The sequence below is a fragment of the Pleurodeles waltl genome, chromosome 3_1 (genome assembly GCF_031143425.1).
Source record: "Pleurodeles waltl isolate 20211129_DDA chromosome 3_1, aPleWal1.hap1.20221129, whole genome shotgun sequence".
In the NCBI taxonomy this organism is placed as follows: Eukaryota; Metazoa; Chordata; class Amphibia; order Caudata; family Salamandridae; genus Pleurodeles; species Pleurodeles waltl.
The window spans coordinates 799,718,325-799,743,243 of NC_090440.1; the positions used below are offsets into that span (position 1 = coordinate 799,718,325).

Genomic DNA, 24,919 nt, shown 5'->3' on the forward strand with positions numbered 1-24,919 from the left:
CCGCGGCGGCGGATATCCGTTCACCATATTATGACACACACACACCAATCCGTCAGTATTCAGCCACATACACAGATCCGCCAGCCCAAAGGTCAGTGGTAAAATGGCGGTATCAAAACCCACACCATTACGCCAACAGAACAATGCCCATCACATTATGATCCACGAGTCACCACAGCGGACATTCAAATGCGGTAAACCATTGGCAATACATACCATCGCGCTCAAAATGGACACACACAAACAAACAACACCACATTAGACAATTCAAACAACACACACCTGACACCCATACTCACACACCACACCCCCACACCACTATAAAACACATACCACATTACCCACAACCCTTTACCATTTCAAACCATTGTCAGCAGAGAGACATCAAGACCACTGACTCAACCAGAGCCACACACGATTCACACCTATACACCACTCACGCACCCCACATCACATACCCCAACACATTACCCAATACACCCTGACCAACACACCTCACACAACATCCATAGCACCACAAAGACACCCCTGTTTCACAGGGGAGCAGCTAAGGGTCATGGTGGAGGAAATTATCAGGGTAGAGCCACAGTTATTTGGAGCACAGGTGCAGCAGATATTGATAGCTAGGAGGATAGAGCTATGGCGGAGAATCGTGGACAGGGTCAACACCGTGGGACAGCACCCAAGAACTAGGGATGACATGAGGAAGAGGTGGGACTCCCTATGGGGGAAGGTACGTTCCATTGCAGCAAGACACCAGCTCGCTATCCAGAGGACTGGCGGTGGACCCCCACCTCCTCCCCCACAACTAAAAGCATGGGAGGAGCAAGTCTTGGCAATACTGCATCATGAGGGCCTGGCCAGAGTAGGAGGAGGACTGGACTCTGGTAAGTCAACTCTCTACTACCACTACCCCCCTACCTGCATGCCAACACATACCCCCACCCACAATCTCACTCCACCACTTCCCGCACACCCCACCATCACATCTCACTCATCCTAATACCAAGCCCTGCATGCTCTACCAATGCATGGAAACCACTGACAGCCCTGCATTGACACTAATCACTAAAGCATGCACACTCTAGAGAATGAACTATCCCACCATAGACCAATGAAAGTGGCCAGGGCAAATCCAACCAAAGAGGGCAAGCCACGGATGCACAATATGTCAGACACAGAAACCATAACACACCATTTACATCCCCACAGGTACTCCAGCCAATGTCAGCGGAGAGGAGGTGCCAGCAATATCCAACCCCCCAACTGAAGAAGCCCATAGTGATGACAGCAACTCTGGTCTTCAGGATCTGGATGACCTACCTGGCCCATCAGGGACCACTGGACAGCCGGTTACCCAGGCCCAGTCACACACCACCAAAGAGCCTCCCCCATCAGGAAACACCACCACTGCACCCACCCATCATACTCACACCTTTGTCCCTAGGACACGTAAATCAGCAGTGTGTCCACCTTTACAGGGACCCCAGGCTACACCTCATACCCAAGACAATCAGGGACCTCGGGTCAGTGGCAGTGCGCACACTGTTCAGGGGACAGAGGTAGAGGTTAACAGGGAAACTGGGAGGAGTGGGGGAGGACATGCCCAGGAAACCGACTTTCCAGAAGGCACTTGCAGAGATCCTGGGAGCCTACCAACATTCCCAGGACATGATGGACCAGATCCTGGACAATGTGCAGGAGAACAGGTGGCTGCAGGAGTGACAGTACCAGGGGATCAGGGAGGACTTGCAGGCCATCGACATGCAACCCTGATCTCCATAGCAGGGGTGCTGGCAGACATGGCCAATATTATGAGGGAGGCAGTCTCACACCAGTGGGCCCCTGCCACTAGCCAGACATCTGAACAGCCTTCCACTTCTGCTGCCACTAGTGGCCAGGAGGCCCCACCACAGGACACACAGGCCACCAGCACCCCTCCCACTGCAGAAGGTGAGCCACCCCGCAAATGTTCCCTGTGATCCAGACATAAGCCAGAGACACTTGCCAAGACCACCACCAGGAAATGAGACTCTCCTGATTGTCCCCCTTGTGTGCCACCCTGTCCACCTTGAACTGCCATTGCTCCTCTTCCTATGTCCCCTTGGACAATGCACCTGTGCTACAAACAGACTGGAACAATACCCCAGACTTTCCTCCATTATCACCCCCAACCCATTGCACTTGCCTCTCCATATTTTAGCACTTCAATAATCACCCTTGGAAAAAAAAGAAGTTTGGAATATGTCATGTATATGAAATATGTATTCATTGAAACAGGTACAAACATTGCAAATCAACTGTACAGAAAATGAGAATAGATTAATGACCTGTAGCTGGCTGCAGTGATCACACCAGGAGTATATGTGAGGTCACCAACATCTGCAAAAGGAACTGCCAGAGGGGCCAGAGGGAACAGTAAGTGGGCATAAGGGGTAACCAGAGTCACCTGCAAATATTGAGGGACAACATTTAGCCACACACTATCCCATATGGCCCACACCATACCAATACACCAACATATACTGGTTGGGAACCAGGGCTCACCTATTAGCCACACCCTGTGCCTCTGTGGTTGGCCCATCACATTTGGGATGCTGCTATTCCTCAGGACAAAGGCATCATGCACCGACCCAGGACTTAGCATTGACGTCGGAGATGTACTGGTCTGCAAGGCACACCACCTGTACATTCATAAAGTGGAAACTCTTGCGATTCCCGAACACCTGTTCATTCTGGCGGGGGTGGGACAAATGTTCCAACAGTCGCCCCAATTATGTTGGGGATATGTCCCATTGCATAGAACTCAGCCTTCACTGTGGCCAAATCTTCAACCTGGGGGAAAACAATGTAGCTGCACATGTGTTTAATCAGGGCAGACAATACTCTTGTCAGCACTATTGAGAACATTGACTGTAACATTCATGCTGCCAAGCCCACTGTCATTTGGAAAGAACCAGTTGCCAGGAAATGGTGTACAGAAAGGACTTGCACAAGAGCGGTGATCCCAGTGGGGTGACGGATAGCAGATATCCGGTCAGGCTTCATTTGGGCAAACAGCTCTGTGATTGTGCCCCTGTCCACCCTATAGGTGAGGTTAATGTTCCTGTCCTCCAGTGTTGCCAAGTCCATTAGGGGTCTGTACACAGGTGTATGCCTCCAATTCCTATTCATCCAACGCGGCAGCAATCTAAGGGACACAAGAGTGAGGATCCGGTCACAAATTGAACAATGGAGCTACAACAGAACTTTGCATCCTGTAAACATGTAATGCGTCATTCTGATTTGTCCAGTATGTCCTAATATCTAGTGTGACGCAGCATTATTCCAGGGCCTGCCCACACCTCCCCCCTCCCAGAAATGATGCCCGCCTGTCCTGTGTAGAGGGACAGGTGGAAGTGAGGTAATTCCTCTGACGTTGTGCGCCATTGTGGAAGGCAGTCGGGAACCGCCATGCCTCTCCTTATTGGTTAACATTGGGTTCTTTGTGGTACAGTGGCCAATGGTGATCTACGCGTGGACGTGACCACCATTTTCTAGCATATTCCTCACTTGCTACCTAACCTTCCATAGGAGAGGACCTTCATTGCATGTGCTGCTGTGACCTGTGTCTGGAACCTACCATGGCCCGTGTGACAGGGGAAAGGGCCCCAGCCTTCACTTCGGAGGAGCTGGAGAGACTGGTGGATGGGGTCCTACCCCAGTACGGACTGCTGTATAGGCCTTCAGACCAACAGGTGAGTACACTGTGAGCACGATGCATGTGGCATCAATGCATGGAGTTGTGTGTGTGAAGGCCTCGTGTAAGGGGGTGAGTGTATGTCCTCTGGGCGGTGTACAAGTTGTGTGCTGGGCCATGTGCGTGTAAATGGTGATGGAAACGGGTATGGTGGGCCATATGTGTAACAGGCTGGACTGTTTGTCTAAATCTATTTTCCTGTGTCTATTGCCTCTGCAGGTCAGCACCCATCAAAAGAAGGGTTTATGGTGTACCATCGCCAAGGTGGTGCGGACCCTGGGGGTCTATGGCAGATGGAGCACCCACTGTCACATACGATGGGAGGACCTGAGACGCTGGGCATGGAAGACGGCAGGGATGGCCTCCTACGAGGAAGGGGTGCCCGTCGAACCCTGACCCCCACTGATGGCCCGCATACTGGCGGGGGCCTATCCTGAGCTGGATAGGCGCTTGAGGGCATCACAGCAGCCAGAAGGGGGTGAGTACAGTGTCCATCATTACAACTTACGCATGGTAGGGTGGTATCCGGGTGGGGGATGTGTGTCAGTGGGTGCCCCTAGGCCAGGCCTGACATTGCAGCATAGGTCCCCTGGTGGCTAGGGTGCAGAAGGGCAAATTTAACTACCTAGCTCATAGGCATCCACTACTGCTCAGGGCTGCATGGGTCCTAGGTGTTCTGCATTTGGCCGTGTGTGCCCCTCCCAATGCCTTGGCTGCTAACTATTTCTCTGGTAGTGCAATGCATATTGCGTAGGGCTGTTCCCTGTGTGTGAGGGTGCTGTGTACGCCAACGGTGGTGTTGGTGCAGCTGTTGACCAAGTGTTCTTTTGTCTCTTCCCCTTGTTTTTGTTTTGCCATCCTGTCCTTATGTGCATTAGCATCATCTGGCGGAGGAGCAGAGGCACTGGCGACGGAGGGAGCTGCATCCCACAGGACCCAGCCAGTGGGACGGAGGGCGAGGGGACCACCACGGCGTAGACTGGAGGGGACAGTTCTGACACAGATACCTCCGCCGATGAAAGCTCCCTGGTGGTGGCGGACACCTCTGTGATCACCCCAGCTACAGCCGCCACCCCCGTTCCAGCACCGCCCTCCCAGCAGCCCCTCAGCGAGTTGCCTGTGCCTGCTTACCCAGGAGGATGGGCATCTCCTTTGCCCCAGGCACCTCAGGCCCTGCCCCAGTGAGCCCTGCTGCCCTGAGTGAGGAGGCTAGTGACCTCCTGAAATCCTTTTCCGTAGGGCAGTCAACCATTGTGAATGCCATCCAGGAGCTGGCAGCCCACATGCAACAATCTAATGCATTCCTGGTGGGCATTCACACAGGATTGCCGGCCCAACGGAAATCGATTCAGGCTCTGGCCTCCTCTCTGATGGCAGCCATTTTGCCTGTTCCTACTGTCCCCCCTCCAACTTCTTCTGCCCAGTCCCATTCCCCTCAACCCCAACCTATCCAAGCACACTTACAGACGAGCATGCACATTAGACAACACCAAAAAGTGTCACAGGTAAACACAAGCACCACACTTCATCCCACAGGAACGCACACAAACACCATCCAATTGCAGACACACCAACATCCACTGTCTCCCTCTCCTCATTCTCCTCCTCCACCACCTCCCATCCAGTTACGTCCACACTCACACCTGCATGCACTACATCATCATCCACTACCAGCATCACCAAACCAAGGAGAACACACACCTCATTGGCAGACACCTCCACAACAGCCATGCACACGTCCCCTGTGTCCTCTCCCACTGTGTCTGTCCCCCCCTAAAGTACACAAACGCAAGCACTCAGACACCCAACAGCCATCCACCTCACAACTGCATACAGGCCATGCATCTGCACCCAAAAGCAGCAGACAGGCACCTTCAACAACCACTCCCTCAATCTCCACTCCTATTCCTTCTCCCTCTTCCCGCCCCAATGTCCCTAAAAAACTGTTCCTATCCACCATTGACCTCTTCCATACTCCTTCCCTCCTCCCCCCGTCCTGCACTTATGGCCAGGATAGGAAGAACCCAGCCAAGCACCTCAGCCACACAGTCCACAGGCCCAGTCGTCACTGCACCCACTTGTGGTGGAAAGGGATCTAGGCCACATGTCCTGAAGGGGAAGGAGCCTGCACCAGCCAGCCTAAAGGAAGGGGGCTGCCACAGCAGCCAAGAATGGAAAGGAGCCTGCACCTGCCACCCTAAAGGCCAAGGAGCCTGCACCAGCAGACAGGAAGACTAAGGAGCTTGCACCAGCAGGCAGGAAGACCAAGGGGCCTGGACCAGGAACTGTGGCTGAGCCCCCACCACCAACCATGGTTGTATAGCCATCCGAGGTTGCAGGGGGTGGGTAGGAGCCTCCCCCCACCAGCAGCACCACCACTGTGCAGCCGTATGAGGTCGCAGGGGATGTGCAGGAGTCTCCCCCCACCAGCAGCACCACCACTGTGCAGCCTTCACCACCAGCGGACGGTATGTAATCCTGCCTCCATGGGCTGCTGTGCGGCCTGCCCCCTCCAAAACCACTGGGTGAGACACCCACCTGGGAGACTGTGGCCTTGCACTCCTCAGGATCAAGCACAGGGCATGGTGCCCCCTCCAGAACCAGTGGGTATGACACCCAGCTGAGAGACTGTGGCTCATCACTCCCCAGGATCAAGCACGGGGCATGTTGCCCCCTCCAGAACCAGTAGTCTTGTTACATCTCCCAGCTGAGGTGCCCCCGTCCCCCAACCCCCTGAGGTGCCTGCCTATTTACCAACTAATGCCCCTGCAGTGTTCTCTCCGTGTAGAAGCAGGTGACATGTGTGGCCTTGGACTTTGGCCTGTGGCCATGTGGCCTACACAAATTGTGGTCTGGGCTCTGTCCCTTTTTCTGTACATATGTATATATCTATTATCTTGCCTAACTTATTTTTCATAATGTGTTGATCTCATTACATTCACTTTGTGAAATAATTTTGTCCTTGCATTATTCAGCCGAGTTCCGAGGTAAAATTGTTTTTGTAATACATCTGGCTGTGTGTATGGTGTGTGCAAGGGGAGTGTGGTGTGCGTGTGTGTGTCACTCTCATTTCCCCCCCTCCCTTGTGTGCTAAGCGTCTGTACTCACCGTCTGCATCTTCGCCGGCGTTCATGTTCGTGGTGGAGCAGAACGTAGACTATCATTGGAAAGACATGCAGTTCAGGTTCCATGGCTGCGTGGTTGTTACCTGTGTCTCCAGTGGTGAGTCCTTTCCTTTCTGAGCTCAGTTTCCACCAGGCTATTGATGTCGTTGGTACCGCCCCGGAAAAGGTGGCGCTTTGCAGGGTCTTAATTAGGTGGGTGGAACATTGACTTCTGCCTGGCTGTAGGCAGCTACCGCCATGGTGGCTGTTGTTTCCGCTCTGGCGGCCGGTGTGGTACATTGGCTGTCTTTCGGAGATCTTTCCGCGATGGTCATAATTTGGCGGTAGTTACTGCCACTTTATCACTGACCGCCAGGGTCCTAAAGAGGGCAAAAGTCTATTAGAAGTTGGAGGTGTTGATGATAAGTCTAAATTGGTATGCAAGTTGAAAAGGCAGATGGGAAAAATGTGCTGAGAAATTCAGAAATACAGAAACGCTCTATCAAATTGCCAAAGCAAGTACAAGAATGCGTTCAACTGCCTTGGTTACCATACAAACCACTGCTAGGGAGAGTTGTGATTGATAATCTTATATCTGCCTACATTAAAAGCTTTTTCATTGTAAAAACAACAATGTTGTGGAACAATGAGCAGAATTTATGTGCTTGGAATTGCTTTGGAAAATATGAATCTTCTTCCCTCCACTGCCCCCCTCTCTTGTATTTGAAAGGGCTGCACTGCCATGTTCAGGTCTCATATGTGGGAGCACTCCTTTGTAGGTGGCAGACTAGCTATGCCTTTCTTCACACCCTGTTATTTTAATATTCAGATAAGAAATATAGGACTGAAACATCTATTTCAGGATGTTCAGGATATGACCTAGATATTTTTGCTCTGCAATCTAGGACTGTTTGGCTGCCTGCAAAGAATAATTTTCTTATGGTTTTAAGCATGTTACATACATGTTTTATTCACTCAGGTGAATACATTGTTTTATAATGTTCATGATCCTCCTTGTGATGATTTTTCGTGCTGTGCTCTTTTTAGGCTTTTTGTGGAAGACCGTGTTATAACTTTAGGCTTCTTTTTAAGGGGGGATGTGCTTGCTTAGTATTTCAAACGTAGAAACACAGCAGCAATTGATAAACAGCAGCAAACTGGGAATGCAGACAGATAGGTGGTATCTGGGCCTCAGAGGGAGGCACACATGCATTGGGCAATTGGTGCTTGATTGCACAGTGTTGTGGGTCACTTTCAGAAGGTAAACTGAGTGATAGACAGTAATGGGGCTTCTGTGGACTGGGGAAGTGAAAGCAGTAGACAGGTAAGTAATGCATCAGAACTCATGTGAGTTCAATCTGTTGTCTGTGAGTAAACAGACTTGTTCATACTATTTACCCAGCAGAGTGGGTTTTAGGCATAAATGCTTATCAATCCCATGTCGGGACCGGCCCCTTCAGCCACACTGACATTTTAGCCATATGCACAATGTATCTTGGGAACAGTGGATTTGATTTTTAACATGCTGAGCAGTGTTTAAGTGGGCAAGGTCCTATCTCCACTGAACCCTCATTTCTTTCCATTTCTGACAGTGTTGTCTCACCAAAAGAATTATTTAAACCAATAAAATAAATAAATGTTGAAAAGCTGGAAATCGGTCATTGAGGGGGGATCCGGGGAAGAAGGAGTAGCACCAGTAGGAGGCTTATCATGGCAAGTAGGAAAGGAGAGTATGGGCCAGAAGGTGGACTACCAGGAGGGCTAGGGCGACCAGAGACATGGGACCAGGACAAGAAAATCCAGGTCCAGGGAGACCTAATGTCAGCCTAAACCAGTAACAAATAGATAATAAGGACAGGACGAGGAAAATACAGGACTAGGGGTACCAAGCTGAGAAGGAGCAGGTGGGCCAAGAGAATGTAGAGCAGGGTAATACAAACTCAGACAAGGGCCGGAAGGAACAGGAGCACTAGAGGCAGAAGGAACAGAAGGTCCTGGACCATAATGACTTGGAAGGCCTGACTGCACTAACTAGGACCAGAGAAACGAAGATGACCAGGTCCAGGAGCAGCAGACCTAGGTAGACCAAAGACACTAGTACCAGAAGAACAATTAAAAGAAAGACAAGACACATGAGGGCCAAGACCACAGAGGTCAGATCAAGGAGGACCAAGGGGCCAGAAGAGCATGAATCAGTCCTTGGAAGACCATTACCAAAAGGGACCTGAGCTAGAATGACCTGAATGCCCTAGATTAGAATAACCAGGGGGAGTATAAAGGACCTGGAAGTTTAGGCCCAGTGGGACCAGAATCAGAAGGTCCATGAGGGTCAGATGCAGGAGTATCCTAAACCAGCCTGCCAGGGTCTGCATGAACCTAGTAGGACCAGTGCCAGTGGGATGAGGAAGACCAGCATAAGAAGGACTATGATACAGGGGCCCAGGAGCACTAGTAGGACTAGGATGGGGCAGGAGGACTGGGGGGACTGGGAGGGCTAGCAAAACCAAAGTCAGTGGGACCAGCACCAGAAGACCGATGCATGATGACCAAACAAAGAAGTACTGGAACTAAGGCTAAACTAAATGGCCAGGAGAACCAGGAGCAGAAGGACTAAGAACAGGCATACCAGGGGAATATATAAACCAGGGGAGCAGGACCAGGAGAATTGAGGATGAGAATTAGGGTGAGGGGTGGAAAAGTTCACAACAGCAAACCTGTGAAACAGGAGACCTATGATACAAAAGACGAGGTGCAGGAGTACATGGGGGTGATGGCCAGACAGACCATGAAGTATAGGGCCAGTAAGTTGTAAGGCTAACATGCAGAATTATGAGGGCAAGGAGCAGGAGGACTAGGGCCAGGAAGATCAGGACTAGATTGAAGAGGACTACGAAGATCAGGACCTGGACGACAGTGGCCACTAGTACCAGGAAAGAAGAAGACGCAGGACAGGGACTTTGAAGACCAGAGGGACCAGTAGCAAGAGCACCTAGAAATCCAGGTTAAGGAGGATTGGGTGAACTAAAAGGATCATGACCATGCCAGGGCTAAGAGGGCCATGACAAATAGGACCTATAGGACCAGGGCGAGGATACTACGTATGGGCAGAGTAAGGGGTTTGGACAGTGGTAGGCAGGAAGACCAGGCCCAAAATGACCAGGCTTGGGAGGACCCAAACAAGGAGAGCCTGGATCAAGAGGGCCAAGATAAATTGATGCAGTACTGGTAGGACTAAAAGGACAAGGTTAACGTCCAGGAGGACCAAGACAATCCAAACCAGGAGGACAAAGACTAAAAGGGTCAGAACACAAAAATCCAGATGGACAAGGACCTGTAGTACCATAGCTAGGAGGTTCAGGGTGAGTAAAACCAGGACACACTAACCAGGGCCAAAAGGACCAGAAAGGAACATAACTGATGGGTTAAGACTAGGGGAACCAAGAAGAGGCAGGATAGCCAAAAGGCGAGGTTTATGATAACAAGCACAAACGGACAAAAAGGACCGGTACAGCCAGGCCCAAGGAGACAGAGGCTAGGATGGTTGGTGAGCTGGGTCTATGAGAACTAAGCCTGGATGAAACCAAGCTATAAAGACCACGGTCATGACCAATGGATATATAATCTTGAGAAGAACAAGGACTATGAAAAACAAGAATAGCCCATCCATGGCCATGAGTGCCAGGGAGGTGAAACCAGAAAAACAGGGAACCTGGAGGAAAAGTGCTAAAAGGACCAGAAAACAAAGGACTAGGGGACCAGGAAGACGAAGGTAAAGAGGATCAGGACCTTGAGTACCGGGACCAGGTGGATAAAGGTGAGGAGGAAAAGGAGATTTGGGACCAGTGAGATCACGACCAGGATGCCCACACAGTGGAGATCCAGGAAGATGAGGAACAGGATGGCCAATACCAATGTATACCAGAGCTAGGAGGACCATGATCACTTAGTGTAGAAGCATGAGAACAAAGAACAGGAGGATCAGTGCTAGATCCTGGAAGTCTTGGAAGATTAGGGCATGTGAATTATGGCCAATAGGACCAGGAGACCAGAATAAGCATGGGAGATGGAGGGCTGTATTAACAATACTAGTAGGACCAGAGCCATGAAGACCAAGACCAAGACCAGAGCAAGGATGAGCACTAAAAAGAACGAACAGGGGTAGGAGTACAAGGTGGACCATAGGACCAGGGCCCAGAGTAACATGTGGAGCAGAAAGACCAGAACCTGGGGGTTGCAGGACCAGGCAAGAAAGACCAGGAGGACCAGAACAGCCAGAGCCAAGAAGCCTAAGGGAACTGGACCTTGATGTCCCCTAGGATCTGGACCAACATGATGAGGCTCAGAAAGACGCAGACAGAGAGAACCAGGACCAAGAGGGCCCAGATCATTGGATGCAGTGGCAGAAGTGCCATGAGGACAAGGCACAGTACCAGGAGGGTTCCAGGAAGACAAGAGCTAAGAGTTAAAGACCTAAAAGGGCCAGGGCACAACAGGCCAGGTAGACCAAGAGGACCAGCAGGACCAGAAACTGATACATTAGGAATCAGATGAGCAGAATGGGAAGGATCAGAAGGACCAGGACAAATGGACGAGGTCAAGAGGATCAGGAAATAAAGGGAAGAGCTAGAAGGGGCTGTGTAAGGACCAGGATGTCCAGGAGGACCAGAACAAAGAGAATTAGGCATATAAAGACACAAACAAGAAGGACCAGAAACAAAAGAATTAAGTCTAGTGAATATAAACAAGAAGAGAACTTAGACCCTCATTACGACTTCAGCGGTCTTTTACACAGACCACTGAAGCCGCGAGCACCAGAAGACCACCATATTACGAGTACTGTAGGATTTCTGCCACAATTTGGGTGGAAATCTGTCAGCTTTTGTGCTGGTGGTTGGTTGCGCAGAAGCGGTTACTCAGCCGTCACTGCCACATCACATGGACTCCGCCCACCATATTACGAGCAGTAATATGGCGTGGCGGTCTGCTGATGGCGGGACGCTGCCGCTTTGGAAGCACTGTGTCCCGTTCCCTGGCAGACGACCTCTTGACCGGACAAGGTAAGTTGATCATCTGACAGGGGAGGGGCATGGGGGCGGGTGTCTGTGTGTGTTTATGCGTGTGTGATTGTTGAAGTGAGTGCGTGTTGGAATGTAAGTGTGAATGCGTGTTTGATTGTTGAAGTGAGTGCGTGTTGGAATGTAAGTGTGAATGCGTGTCTGGTGGTGCGAGTGAACGAGTGTATGTAATGTCTGCGTGTCGGTGAATGAGTGTATGTATGCGAGTTGGCGAATGCGTGTATGCGGGGTGCATGTGGGTGGGTGTGCTTGTATGTGGGGAGGGTGGTGCAGTCACGGAAGGGGTGTGGGGGGAGGGGTGGCTGTCATGGAAGGGGGTGGAAGGGTATTGTAATTGCCAGGGGATTGGGGGAGCCATCTGCCTCTGACAGGAAAGGAATTTCCTGTCACCAGCAGCCTTTTCGCCAGGGTTTTCATGGAGGTGCTACTGCTGTGGAAACCCTGGCGGAAAGCCGACTCATAAAACTGCCAGCGGTTTTCAGTGGACAGCCGGCCCAGAGGTGCTGTCCTCCGGCCTGGCCTGGCTGCCCTACCGGCAGTACCAGCGGAGGTGTGTCGGTTTGGCAGGGGCCAAACCGCCACACTCGGAATGTGGCGGTTTTCACAGCCAGCCCGTCAGCAGTAATCCCGCCACCGCAGTCCTGGCGGTCTTTGGATCACCGGGGTCGTAATGAGGGCCAACACGACCTGAAAATCCATAAGGAAATGTCCAGGCAACCACGACAAGAGCTAAGAGTAGGCGGGCAAGGAGGACCAGTGGGACCTCAGTCAAGGAGAAAAGGACACTCAAGTCACAGAGGCCCAGAAGTATCAGGACTGGCATACCAGGAAAACCAGGACAAGGAAGGCCAGGATGACAGGAGCCATAATGGTCAAGGCTGGAAGCTAAGAACAGTGTGACCTGAGCAAGGAGGATCAGGACAAAGTGGACATGTTAGGCCAGGTTAACAGTGAGCAGGAGGACCAGAGGCAGGAGTATCATGACATGTTGGAGGAGGACCCAGAAAACTAGTCAGGTCAGGAGCAGGTGGGCTGGGACCATTAAGACCAAGGTTCAGATGTTGGAAGATTAGGTGAACTAGAAGGATCAGAATAAGCAGGACCAAGAACAAGCCCAGGAGAATCAGAGAGGTCGGATTAAGGAAACCAGGACCTGAAGTTCCAAGTGGAGCAGGAGGACTTGAAACTTGTATTAGGACCAGGCTGGAGACAATTATGGGAGCCAGGATAGCCAGGGCCACAGAGACCAGTGGGTCTAGACCAAGACCCAAATGACTAGGACGAGCCAAAGAGGACATAATGAGGAGGACGAGGACCAGTGGACTCAGTGTCAGGTGAAACACAAGGACAGAAAAAGGACAGGAAAATGAGAATCAGGATGATCCAAACCTGGATGTCTAGGCATGCCAGCCCTAGGAAACACAGGACTGCAGGGCTAGGTGGATAGGGACCCAGCAGACTAGCAATATGAAAGTGAGGATCAGAAGTACCAGAATCAGGAGACCCAGGAAGGGCTAATACAAGGATGAGCCAGGAGCATGGCCAGGAAGACCAGGGTCGGAAAGGACTACAACCAGGAGCAACATATTCAGGAAACCACAGTGACCAGAACTAGTTACTCCAAAGCCCGGATGAGAATCAAAAGGGGACAAAACAGCAAACAAACAGAAGGACTTGGAACAGAACTATGAGGAGGACCACTGCCTAAAAGGTACCAGAAGGTACTGGGAGAGAAGGAGGAAGATCCGGAGCAGGAGGACACCTATGTGAGTCTAGACCATCTCTTTTGTAAATGGTTCTTATTCATGCTTCTCATGCTGCCAACCCCTAGAAACCCCCACCTGTTTGGCCCACGTATAGTACTGGCAAGCATTTACTAAAAAATAAGAGCATGCAAAGTAAAAAAAAAAAAAAAACTGTTACACTCTGACCTCTGACTGATAGAAGACACTCTGATGCTGGACAGTAGTCTGAGGGCATATGGACTGAAATTTGGCAGAGGAGTTTAGAGTTGGATGGGTGAAAACAAGTGTGGTCTGTGAAGGCTGTAGAAAGGGTTTGAGAAACTCAGATGGCTGAAATCAGGAAAAATGAGTAATGGCTAACAAAGGGGTCAGAAGGCTATGACACCCAATAAAGGGGAGCTAAGGATCATAAAAAGGCTCTGATGATCAGAAGAGGGGATATCGGAAGCTCCAGATAGATCCTTTCAGATGGCCCAAAGAGGGATTCTGTGTGATCTCCAATCTTTGCCCTGACATTCCATGTGCGTGTATGTGTGCTGGTTATATAGCAAATGCATAGTAGTAGGACTTCCTGTATTTTGAAAGTCTAAGTGCATGGAGTAGTGGGATGTGTTTTGCGTGACATGGTGGAGAGTAGATACAACTTCACCACACAGTGGGTGCATTTTGAATGCACCCCTATGGATGGAGGGTGGAGGCCCAGGACTGAAGTGAGGGAGAATGGAGAAAAGGAAACCCAAAGAAATTCTTTGTTCTTTGTTGGTCTTTTTTAGCAAAAAGGCTGCTGGTTAGTTCTTCCTGAGTGACAACATAGGGTAGATGGTAGGATTAAAGGTAGACCATATGTTTCTCTTGTTAAAGGTGTCAACATTTCTAACCAGGGCTACCCGTTTGTGCCTGATGACTTCTCAGGAAGGCTGATGACAGCCACGTTCTGAGATCTCATGCTTCATTGTATCCCTATTTTGGATACTTCTGCTTGGAGCAAGCACTATTGCTACTGCTGTGAGTGCATCACCTAGCACAAAGGATGTCTCTGAGCTACAGGCAGAAAATGATATTTCAAAAATACAGAATTACTCTAAATCAGTTCTGAAACCTCAGTAGTGGATCCACATGCTCTGTCTGGAAAATAAGTATTTAAGTGGAGCTATGAAATTATCGATCCGTAAGTCACAAGAATGGGGGTAACAGAATGCCTCTGTTTATTCAGTGTCTTATTTCTTACAACATTTGAAATGAAGTCACTGAATACAAATCTATGTGAGTTTCTTTTCTTCTGTGTCTTTGATGCCTATATGTCTCTCACTGATTTCATTCATAGTCCAATGACATTCAGTTCAGTTAGTTATAGTCCCATATCTTTGCTTGCGGCTACTTGATGGAAACGCTGACTGAAGGTCCACCAGAGTTGGGGCCGTTAAAGGAAGGACTTTTTACCATCTACCCTATTCAGAGTAAAACTTGGTTGTAAAGGACAGGAAAACAATAATGGGTGAAACCTCTAGGTGTGTGGGACCATTAGTGTTTTGTTTTTTTTGTTTTAAAAAAACAAACTCTAGTTTTGTGAGTCTGTTTTTGAAAAATATGTTTTGTAAATTTTGATAGCTGTCCATCATGCCTGACTGTACTGATTTTCAATGTTTCGTGAATAGACAGGAACCACCACAATAGCAGTTCCTGTTAAGGTAGAGATTTATCCACATGGCCTGCAGATAGTTTTAAATTTGGTTGCCAGATGTCCCTCAAGATGGCAGAGGTTTTGTCCTCTGCCATCCTGACAGAGTTAACTCCATTCTTGAAACTGGTCCGTAGGTTTTTCTTCCTTCTCTCCTGACATTGGAATGAATACCCTCAATTATGTTGAGTTGGTCACTTTATAAAGGGCCCTATGCAATTGTTTCTATTTTGATAAAATCACCCTAAATATTAGATGGCTGTATGCAACTGGGATACATTTGCAGTTCTAATTTGTGCTTTTTCCTAATCATAGTTTTGCAGTGTTTTGGTCTGTTTTGGTTAATTGAAATGAACCAGAATTAATAATTCCAGAACGCATTGATTTTCTGCAGACAAAGAGGTCTCCTTGCATGATGAAAGTCTTAGTGCATCGACTAGTGGGATGCATTTTGCATGACGTGATGGAGAATAGATACAGCTTAACTACACAGTGGGTGTATATTGACTGCATCACAGTGGATGGAGGGTGGAAACCCTGAACTGAAGAGAGGGAGACTGGAGAAAAGGATACCCAAAGACATTCTATGAGGTCCTTTTTAGCAAAGGTCTGCTGATTAGTTCTTCCTGAGTAAGGACATAGGGTAGATGGTCGGAGTAACCTGATAGGTAAGAGGTTTCTCATGATAAAGGTTTCAAAGTTTCAAAGCAGGGCTACCCTTTTTTAAATTCCTGATGACTGCCAGGTGCTGAGATCTCATGCTTAGTTGTGTCCCTATTTTGGTACTTCTGCTTGGAGCCAGGACTATTGCTACTGCTGTGAGTGCCATCACCTAGCACAAGGACTGTGTCTGAGCTACAGTCAGAAAAGGATTTTTGAAAGGGAACCACCCTCAAATCAGTTCTGAAAGCTCAATAGTGGATCCACATCCCCTTTCTAGAAAATGAGTATCAAAGTCAAACTGTGAAGTGATAGATCTGTAGGTCACAAGAATGGAGGTCAACAAATGTCTGTTTATTCAGTGTCTTACTTCATACAACATTTGTAATAAACACACTGAATATAAATGAGTTTTTGTTTCTTCTGTGTCTTTGATACCTATATTTTTTTCTCTGATTTACTGGGGAAAATAATTCGTATTGCAATCACATTCAGTTCAATTCGTTTTAGACCCATTCTTTTGCTTATTGCTGCTCGATGGAGTACTTCCACTAATGCCCCGACAGAGTAGGGACCATTAAAGGAAGGACTCTATACAGTCTACCCTATTCACAGTAAAGCATGGCTTTAAGGGAAGAAAAAAAAACATAATGACCCCGTCACCCTGAAGGGAAAACTCCCAGTGTCTGGGACCATTAGTTATTTTGTTTTTGGGAGTCTGTTTTTGAAAAACAATATTATTTTAAAGTTTGGTGGCTGGCCCTCATGTCCGACTGTGTTGTCCTTCAAACGCTTCCTGCAGAGACAAGACCCACCATGACAGCAGTTCCTGTCAAGGTAGAGAGTTGTCCACACGGACAGAAGGCAACTCTAAATTTGGTGGGTGGAGGTCCCTCATTATGGCAGAGGTATTGTCCTCTGCCATCCTTACAGAGTTAACTCCATCCTCGAAATTGTAAATCAAGTTCATAGTTTTTCTTCCTTCTGTCATGAGATTGAAATGAACCCTCTCAATTATGCGGTGTTGGTCACTTTGTAAAGGGCCTTATGCAATGTTTTCTGTTTTAATAAAATCATACTAAATATTTGATGGCTCTATGCCACTGGCATACATTTCCAGTTCCCATTTTGCATTTACAAATCATTGTTTTCAGCTGTTTTAGTCTGATTTGGTTAATTGAAGTGAAACAGAATTCATAATTCCAGAATGCACTGATTTGCTGCAGACAGAGGTCTTCTGATAACTTGGAGCCTTTAGGTAATTCACAGAGCTTTGTGATTAATAAAGGAATACATGGCTTCAGAGGAGCAAACAGCTTTAGAGAGTCTTGCAAAGGCTCTAATCATCTTTTTCATTAGTCACCTCTGCAGATAAACGTAAAGGAGCACAAAGGAACATTTTTGAGCTGTGGAGCTCAAGACAGCTCCATAAAGGTACTCACAAGTTGCTATGTCTTAGCCCGCAATGTAATGGAGTAGCATTTGTGCCATGTGTGTCAAAATAACTTGAAAACATTCAAACATCTCTGACCTTTAGACCAATAAAGGAGTGCCTGCATCTAAGCCAGTTTTAGCACTAATGGCCTCATGTCGCAAAATCACACATTTTGTGATTAGAACAGTGTTTATCATTATGTACAAAACCCTTTTTATGAGTCGGAAAATTATTTCAACTAGTAAAAAGACTTTTGCAATCGCTACTGAATTGCATATAGGAGTGTTCATGAAAGGGGTTTTCTCCCTTCCCTATCCAATTTGGAAGGGAATTTATTGATAGTTTGACTGCAGTTGCTTTTGCAAACAGTTGACGAGCTAACAACCCCTGATTTGGGGTGGTAACTAATTTGAAAATGGGAAGGTGTCTCCTAGGCCCCCTTTCCCTTTAGGTTCATGTTGGCAGCCTAAGGAGAGAGACATTTTCCAAAATCATAAAAAAAAAAAAAAAAAAAATTAACCTGCACTGGTACCTTTGTGGAACATGGGCTGTTTTGAAAAATAGTCATATAGAACATGGTGTGCTGTCCCTTTGCAAGCTACCCTCCCTGTACAGCTAATCACATAGGGTTATAAAATGGAACCTGCCTATAAAATATTAATTAGGTAGGTCATTCTGCAACTCCCTGAGAGTCAGTATTTTGTGAACCAACCAAACAGTACATATGTCAGTTTGCAAAATATTATTCCATTTGTAAAATGTACATGCAAAATTTGTGACCACTTTTTGGGAATGAAATAATTCAGAAGGACCCTAACTTTCCTATGGAGATGGATAGATGCCAATTGTTTTCACCCTTTGTTTGCAGTACAACCTGGTGTAAGTACCCTTTGAAATTTGCACAAGACATAATAAAATAAAATTTGAGCTGGTAAAGAGTGAAGTTCCTCTGCTACTTTAATGGATACTTGCCAAGTTTTGCACACAATCCACTATTTAGCCAGGTACATATTGAAGTTTCTTTTCAAGTTATTTGCAAAGCTGCCAACGATACTGTAGATCCATTCAGCTACTTAGCCTACAGAGTGATGTTAAAATGTCTTTCCTACTCGCCAAGCTAATTTACAATTTTTGCTGTTTAATCAGCAGCCTCATAAATAATTAAGTTTATTTCCTATTGGTATGGCGGCTGGCCTGATTGTACATGTCTGCTGTTTTGCAAGCAACTGGGTAATTAGTTGAGTTTTGTATGTTTGTGTGACTGCTGACCAAATAGTAAAAACCTCTGCTATTTTGCCATTAGCCATGTAAATGGTGAAGTTTCCCTGTTGTTTGCATGGCTGCCAGACAAGCAGTGCAGAATCTCGACAACTTATCCAGCTGCTTTTCTACTATTGCACAGCCGCCGACCAAACAGTGAAAATCTCTACCATTTAGCCAGCGGCCAGGTAGATAGTGACGTTTTTCTACTATTTGTATAGCCACCAGCCAAACAGTGCCGAATCTCTACAGGGAGTGCAGAATTATTAGGCAAGTTGTATTTTTGAGGATTAATTTTATTATTGAACAACAACCATGTTCTCAATGAACCCAAAAAACTCATTAATATCAAAGCTGAATATTTTTGGAAGTAGTTTGTAGTTTGTTTTTAGTTTTAGCTATGTTAGGGGGATATCTGTGTGTGCAGGTGACTATTACTGTGCATAATTATTAGGCAACTTAACAAAAAACAAATATATACCCATTTCAATTCTTTATTATTACCAGTGAAACCAATATAACATCTCAACATTCACAAATATACATTTCTGACATTCAAAAACAAAACAAAAACAAATCAGTGACCAATATAGCCACCTTTCTTTGCAAGGACACTCAAAAGCCTGCCATCCATGGATTCTGTCAGTGTTTTGATCTGTTCACCATCAACATTGCGTGCAGCAGCAACCACAGCCTCCCAGACACTGTTCAGAGAGGTGTACTGTTTTCCCTCCTTGTAAATCTCACATTTGATGATGGACCACAGGTTCTCAATGGGGTTCAGATCAGGTGAACAAGGAGGCCATGTCATTAGATTTCCTTCTTTTATACCCTTTCTTGCCAGCCACACTGTGGAGTACTTGGACGCGTGTGATGGAGCATTGTCCTGCATGAAAATCATGTTTTTCTTGAAGGATGCAGACTTCTTCCTGTACCACTGCTTGAAGAAGGTGTCTTCCAGGAACTGGCAGTAGGACTGGGAGTTGAGCTTGACTCCATCCTCAACCCGAAAAGGCCCCACAAGCTCATCTTTGATACCAGCCCAAACCAGTACTCCACCTCCACCTTGCTGGCGTCTGAGTCGGACTGGAGCTCTCTGCCCTTTACCAATCCAGCCACGGGCCCATCCATCTGGCCCATCAAGACTCACTCTCATTTCATCAGTCCATAAAACCTTAGAAAAATCAGTCTTGAGATATTTCTTGGCCCAGTCTTGACGTTTCAGCTTGTGTGTCTTGTTCAGTGGTGGTCGTCTTTCAGCCTTTCTTACCTTGGCCATGTCTCTGAGTATTGCACACCTTGTGCTTTTGGGCACTCCAGTGATGTTGCAGCTCTGGAATATGGCCAAACTGGTGGCAAGTGGCATCGTGACAGCTGCACGCTTGACTTTTCTCAGTTCATGGGCAGTTATTTTGCGCCTTGGTTTTTCCACACGCTTCTTGCGACCCTGTTGACTATTTTGAATGAAACGCTTGATTGTTCGATGATCACGCTTCAGAAGCTTTGCAATTTTAAGAGTGCTGCATCCCTCTGCAAGATATCTCACTATTTTTGACTTTTCTGAGCCTGTCAAGTCCTTGTTTTGACCCATTTTGCCAAAGGAAAGGAAGTTGCCTAATAATTATGCACACCTGATATAGGGTGTTGATGTCATTAGACCACACCCCTTCTCATTACAGAGATGCACATCACCTAATATGCTTAATTGGTAGTAGGCTTTCAAGCCTATACAGCTTGGAGTAAGACAACATGCATAAAGAGGATGATGTGGTCAAAATACTCATTTGCCTAATAATTCTGCACTCCCTGTATTCTTTAGCCAGTGAGCAGATAAATTGTGAAGTTATTCTGCTATTTTCAAGTCAGCCGGCCAAGTAATAAATAATTTCTACTGTTTACCCAGTGGCTGGGTATTTTGTTATTTATTACTTTGGCACTTCTGGTATCTGGAAAATCCAGGGTATTACAGAGGGAACATATTTTTAGGAGTGCACACAGTTCCACTCTCTGTATACATTATTTTAGTATTTTTATTTTATATTGAAGAACATGCATCTATTTTATTTTTTAATCATGCAGAATAACATCTAAGGTGAGCCTACGCCCCTGAAAGAACATCTGAAATCAAATGCATGTTATTGTAGTTTGAATACAGTCCTGTAATCAGCCATATGATCTTAAAACATTTAGATGTCATATTTTGAACTGTTAACAGTGAATGTTTAGTTATTTTATGTAGGATGTGACACTACAGCACTTAAAGCAGATGTAAAACTGTACAACTTTTTAATTATAGATTAAGTGGTGACCCTCCTTTTAAAGGAAGCTCAGAAGAAAAACTTTTTGAAAATATAAAAAAGGGAGAATTACATTTTGTTAATGCTGTGTGGAATGCAATCAGCAGTTCTGGTAAGTAAAGCAAAGGCATTCTTTTAAAAATGTAATTGAGCTTAACTTGCTTAATTTCCAGAGGAGTGAGTTACAACAATTGGTTCCTTTTTGTAAATTGTTGCATTTTAAAATTAATGAATACTTCACTGTCATCTGATCTTTTGTTTTACAATCTTTGGTGATAAGTATTGACATTTCAAAACAAATTAATTTTATGTGATTGTATTTCTTCCTAGTCCCTCACATTTACTTATCAACATAGAACCACTATCCCAAACATTTTAAAGTTGTTGAAAAGGGGGTCACTAGTTGGCAGTAGCTTGAACCCTGTCCAAGAGGGGACCTTCCTCTAGTCAGGGTAATGGAGTCACACCTAAGGTAACCCCTGCTTACTTCTTGGTAGTTTGGCTCATGCAGTCAGCCTTTTATCAGAGGCAATGTGTAAAGTATTTGTACCCTCACAAACAGTAACACAGTGAAAACACTACACAAGGACTCCACACCAGTTTCGAAAAATAGCAAATATTTATCTGAGTAAAACAAGACCAAAACAACAAAAATCCAACATAAACAAGTCAAGATTTAACTTTTTAAAAGTTTAAGCAAGTCTTAATCCGTAGGAATCAATGGATGTATCTTTTTCGCACAAAGTAATTGTGCTGCGTCAAAAACAAAGACAATGCAGGCCACAGCAAGAGGTAAGGCGACAGAAAAGCAAAGCCATGCTTCGGTTCTTTACAGACCAGGGGAGGTGGTGGGTTGATTCTTTCCTCCTTGGAACCTTGGAAAGCAGGATGTAGAAAGCCAAGTCCAGTCCTTTCACTCACAGGATAGACGCAGCAAGCAGCAGGCCAGCACAGCAAAGCAACAGGTGGAGTGGCAGTTCCTCCTACAGCATCCAGCTCTTGTTTGTGGCAGAATGTCCTCAGTCTGGAAGTGTTCTAACTAAATGGTTTCAGAGGTCCAGTACGTATAGCCATTTCTGTCTTTGAAGTAGACAAACTTCAAAGAAAAATCTTTGTAGTGCTCAAGATCCCCTGCATTTCCCCGACCTGGCCTCAGACATACTTCAGGGGGTAAAAGACTGCTTAATGTGAGGACAGGCACAGCCCTGTTCAGGTGTAAGGGTCAGCTCCTCCCACCATTCTAGCTCAGGAAGACCCATCAGCCTGCAGATATGCTATTAGGATATACAAGGCACACCTCAGCTCCCTCCCTTTGTGTGACTGTCTAAATTGAATGCACAAACAGCCCAACTGTCATCCTGACCCAGTCGTGTATTCAGCAGACAGGCAGAAACACAGAATGTTTAAGCAAGAAAATGCTCACTTTCTAAAAGTGGCTTTTTCAAACTTACAATTCAAAAACTAACTTCACTATAAGATTTTAAATTGTGAATTCAGAGATCCCAAACTCCACATCTCTATCTGCTCCCAATAGGAAATTGAAAATATTTGAAGGCAATCCCCATGTTACCCTATGGGAGAGATAGGCCTTGCTATAGTGAAAAATGAATTTAGCAGTATTTCACTACCAGACACTACACACACAGACACTGCAGTGGCAGGTCTGAGACATTTACAGGGCTACTCATGTGGGTGGCACATTCAGTGCTGCAGGCCTACTAGTCATATTTGACTTACAGGCCATGGGCACACAGAGTGTACTTTATTAGGGACTTCCTAGTAAATCAAATAGGCCAGTCGTGGATAAACCAATCACCACTACAATTTAGACAGGGAGCACTTGCATATTAGCACTGGTCAGCAGTAAAACCAGCAAAAAGGTAATGCAGCATACAGAAAAGGAGGTCAGAAGCAAAAAAGACAGAGAAAATCACGCCAACCAATGGCATGTCTAACACAAGTATACCCAACAAAGAGACAACATACCAGTTGTTGAGCTGGAAATTAAATTATGTGCATTTGTTTAGCCCAACCTAAAGCAACATGTCTTAGTTCCTTATCTAACTTATGATTAACTGTGGTGTCTGTGTTTTGCTTTAAAACTCTCAGTATGCTCAGAAAATGAAATGGTTGCTCAGAACACATGGAAAACAGTGACTCAAGCACTGAACAGTAGACTGGGCTACAAGAATGCTCTCTATAATGGCACTTTGGCTTGCCTTATCAAGAAACTTCAAGTGGTCCAAAACACAGTTTCCAGGCTTGTTCTCAGTCTGTCTCCTAATACCACAGTCACTGCTCACTTACTTAATTATCATTGACTGCCTATCCATAAGCGTTCCCTCCTCAAGATTCTTACTCATACCTAAATAGTACTTTACAATATTAGCCCTTATCTTGTCAGTTGTATACACTTTTATGTTCCTTGGATACAACTATGCTCTGCATCTTACCTGCTCACTTGCCAGTCTTGCATCTGACATGCTAGAGTAGGCGGTTGTTCTTCTTACTATCCGGCTCCAGTTCCTTGAATTAAGCTTGATTTCTCTCTTGGTTCCACTGTGGATCTCTCAGAATTGAGAAAGAACCTTAACACCTGTCTGTTCTAATTAGCTTAGTTTTGAACCTCCAAGCTGTAACTTTGAATCCTGTCAGGATATTCTTACAAGTGAAATGTGTGTATCTGACAGAGACTTCTAGCCGCAGATTCCATACCTTAGAATTATCCCCAGGCATCAAACTTGTTATGGAAATTTTTCTTGAGCAGTATGTCTGCATGCCAGTAGGTGGCGTTGTTCAGTTCTACGTGGTGTCGTCCGCATCAGAAGTGACGTGCATGATGCTTATACAGACGCAACCCCAGCACGCTGATGTTAGTTCTTTTCTTTCTGCACCAGTCAGCACAGATCCTGAGAGAGCTACCTCTAGTCATTTTTTGGCTGACCTTTTTTGACTTGTCAATGTTGTTTCTGAGATCTTCTTCTGGTGTGGCAGGATGTCAACTAGGAAGATCGGCTTCAAGCTTTGCCGCGCCTGTCACTGACATATGTCTGTGACCGACCCGCACCTTGTTTGCCTGGTACCTTGAGTGCGACTACGATGCAAAACACCTGTGTCATCTGCCACGCTATGCACCCCAAGGCTTAAATGGAGGGATTCTTCAAGCTCCTTGCCACTTGACAGGTGATGCCACAGTGGTCTCAATTCTGGTCAAGAGGAAGGTCCTGGTAACAGTCGTGGAGCCCTAGATCCTCTTACCACTCAACGTCATCCACAGTTAAGTGCCACAAGAAAAGTGTAAGTCGAAGAGGTCTTTGTCTTCACGCTGTCCATCGAAGTCATCCAACAAGACGAGAGAGCATCGTCACTTGAGTCCGGGCTCCGCGGGTGGGCCTGCATCTGAGCTGACTCCACGCCTTCCCGAGTTTATGGCAGCCAAAGTGACCCCGCCTGACTTTGGGTGGACTGTTCCTGTTGGTGTGCCTCTGGGTTCGGGGGGGGGGGGGGGCGCTGCCTCTCTGCTGGCAGTTCCATCCACAGCTCCAGTCAGACCCCTTGGATCCACAGATTGATCCGCACTGGCGCTAGTGGTACCACCTCAATCTTCCCTGGCACTGGTCCCGAAAGCAGGCTCTCCCAGCGCCGGTAGCACTGTCCCCATTCTCATCCCTGAGTGTGACACGGAGCCAGAGAGGCATTGTTCAGCTCCGGCACTAGCATCGACTGGAGCCATGCCTTCCAGGGCAGAGCCCAAGCCCTATTCTTATGGGCTTGGACTTGGGAGGATTGGGAAAGGGTCACTGGACCCTGAAGAGTATCAGCCCTTACACCCTAACATGGACTTCTGTGAGGACTTGGTGGATGCCACTGGACTGGGAACCTCTCCAGATACTGGCGTGGTCTTGCCTACTGTGGCTACGGAGGAG

General features: G+C 46.9%; 1 protein-coding gene across 3 annotated transcripts in view; it reads left to right on the plus strand.

Moving 5' to 3' along the window:
• STK33 (serine/threonine kinase 33) overlaps positions 1-24,919 on the plus strand; it is a 788,409-nt gene that overhangs the window by 510,519 nt on the left and 252,971 nt on the right. For all 3 annotated transcript variants that reach the window (XM_069223669.1, XM_069223668.1, XM_069223670.1), the window contains one exon: positions 20,993-21,105. In XM_069223669.1, coding sequence (XP_069079770.1) covers positions 20,993-21,105 — 113 coding nt within the window. The remainder of the gene's footprint in view (positions 1-20,992; positions 21,106-24,919) is intronic.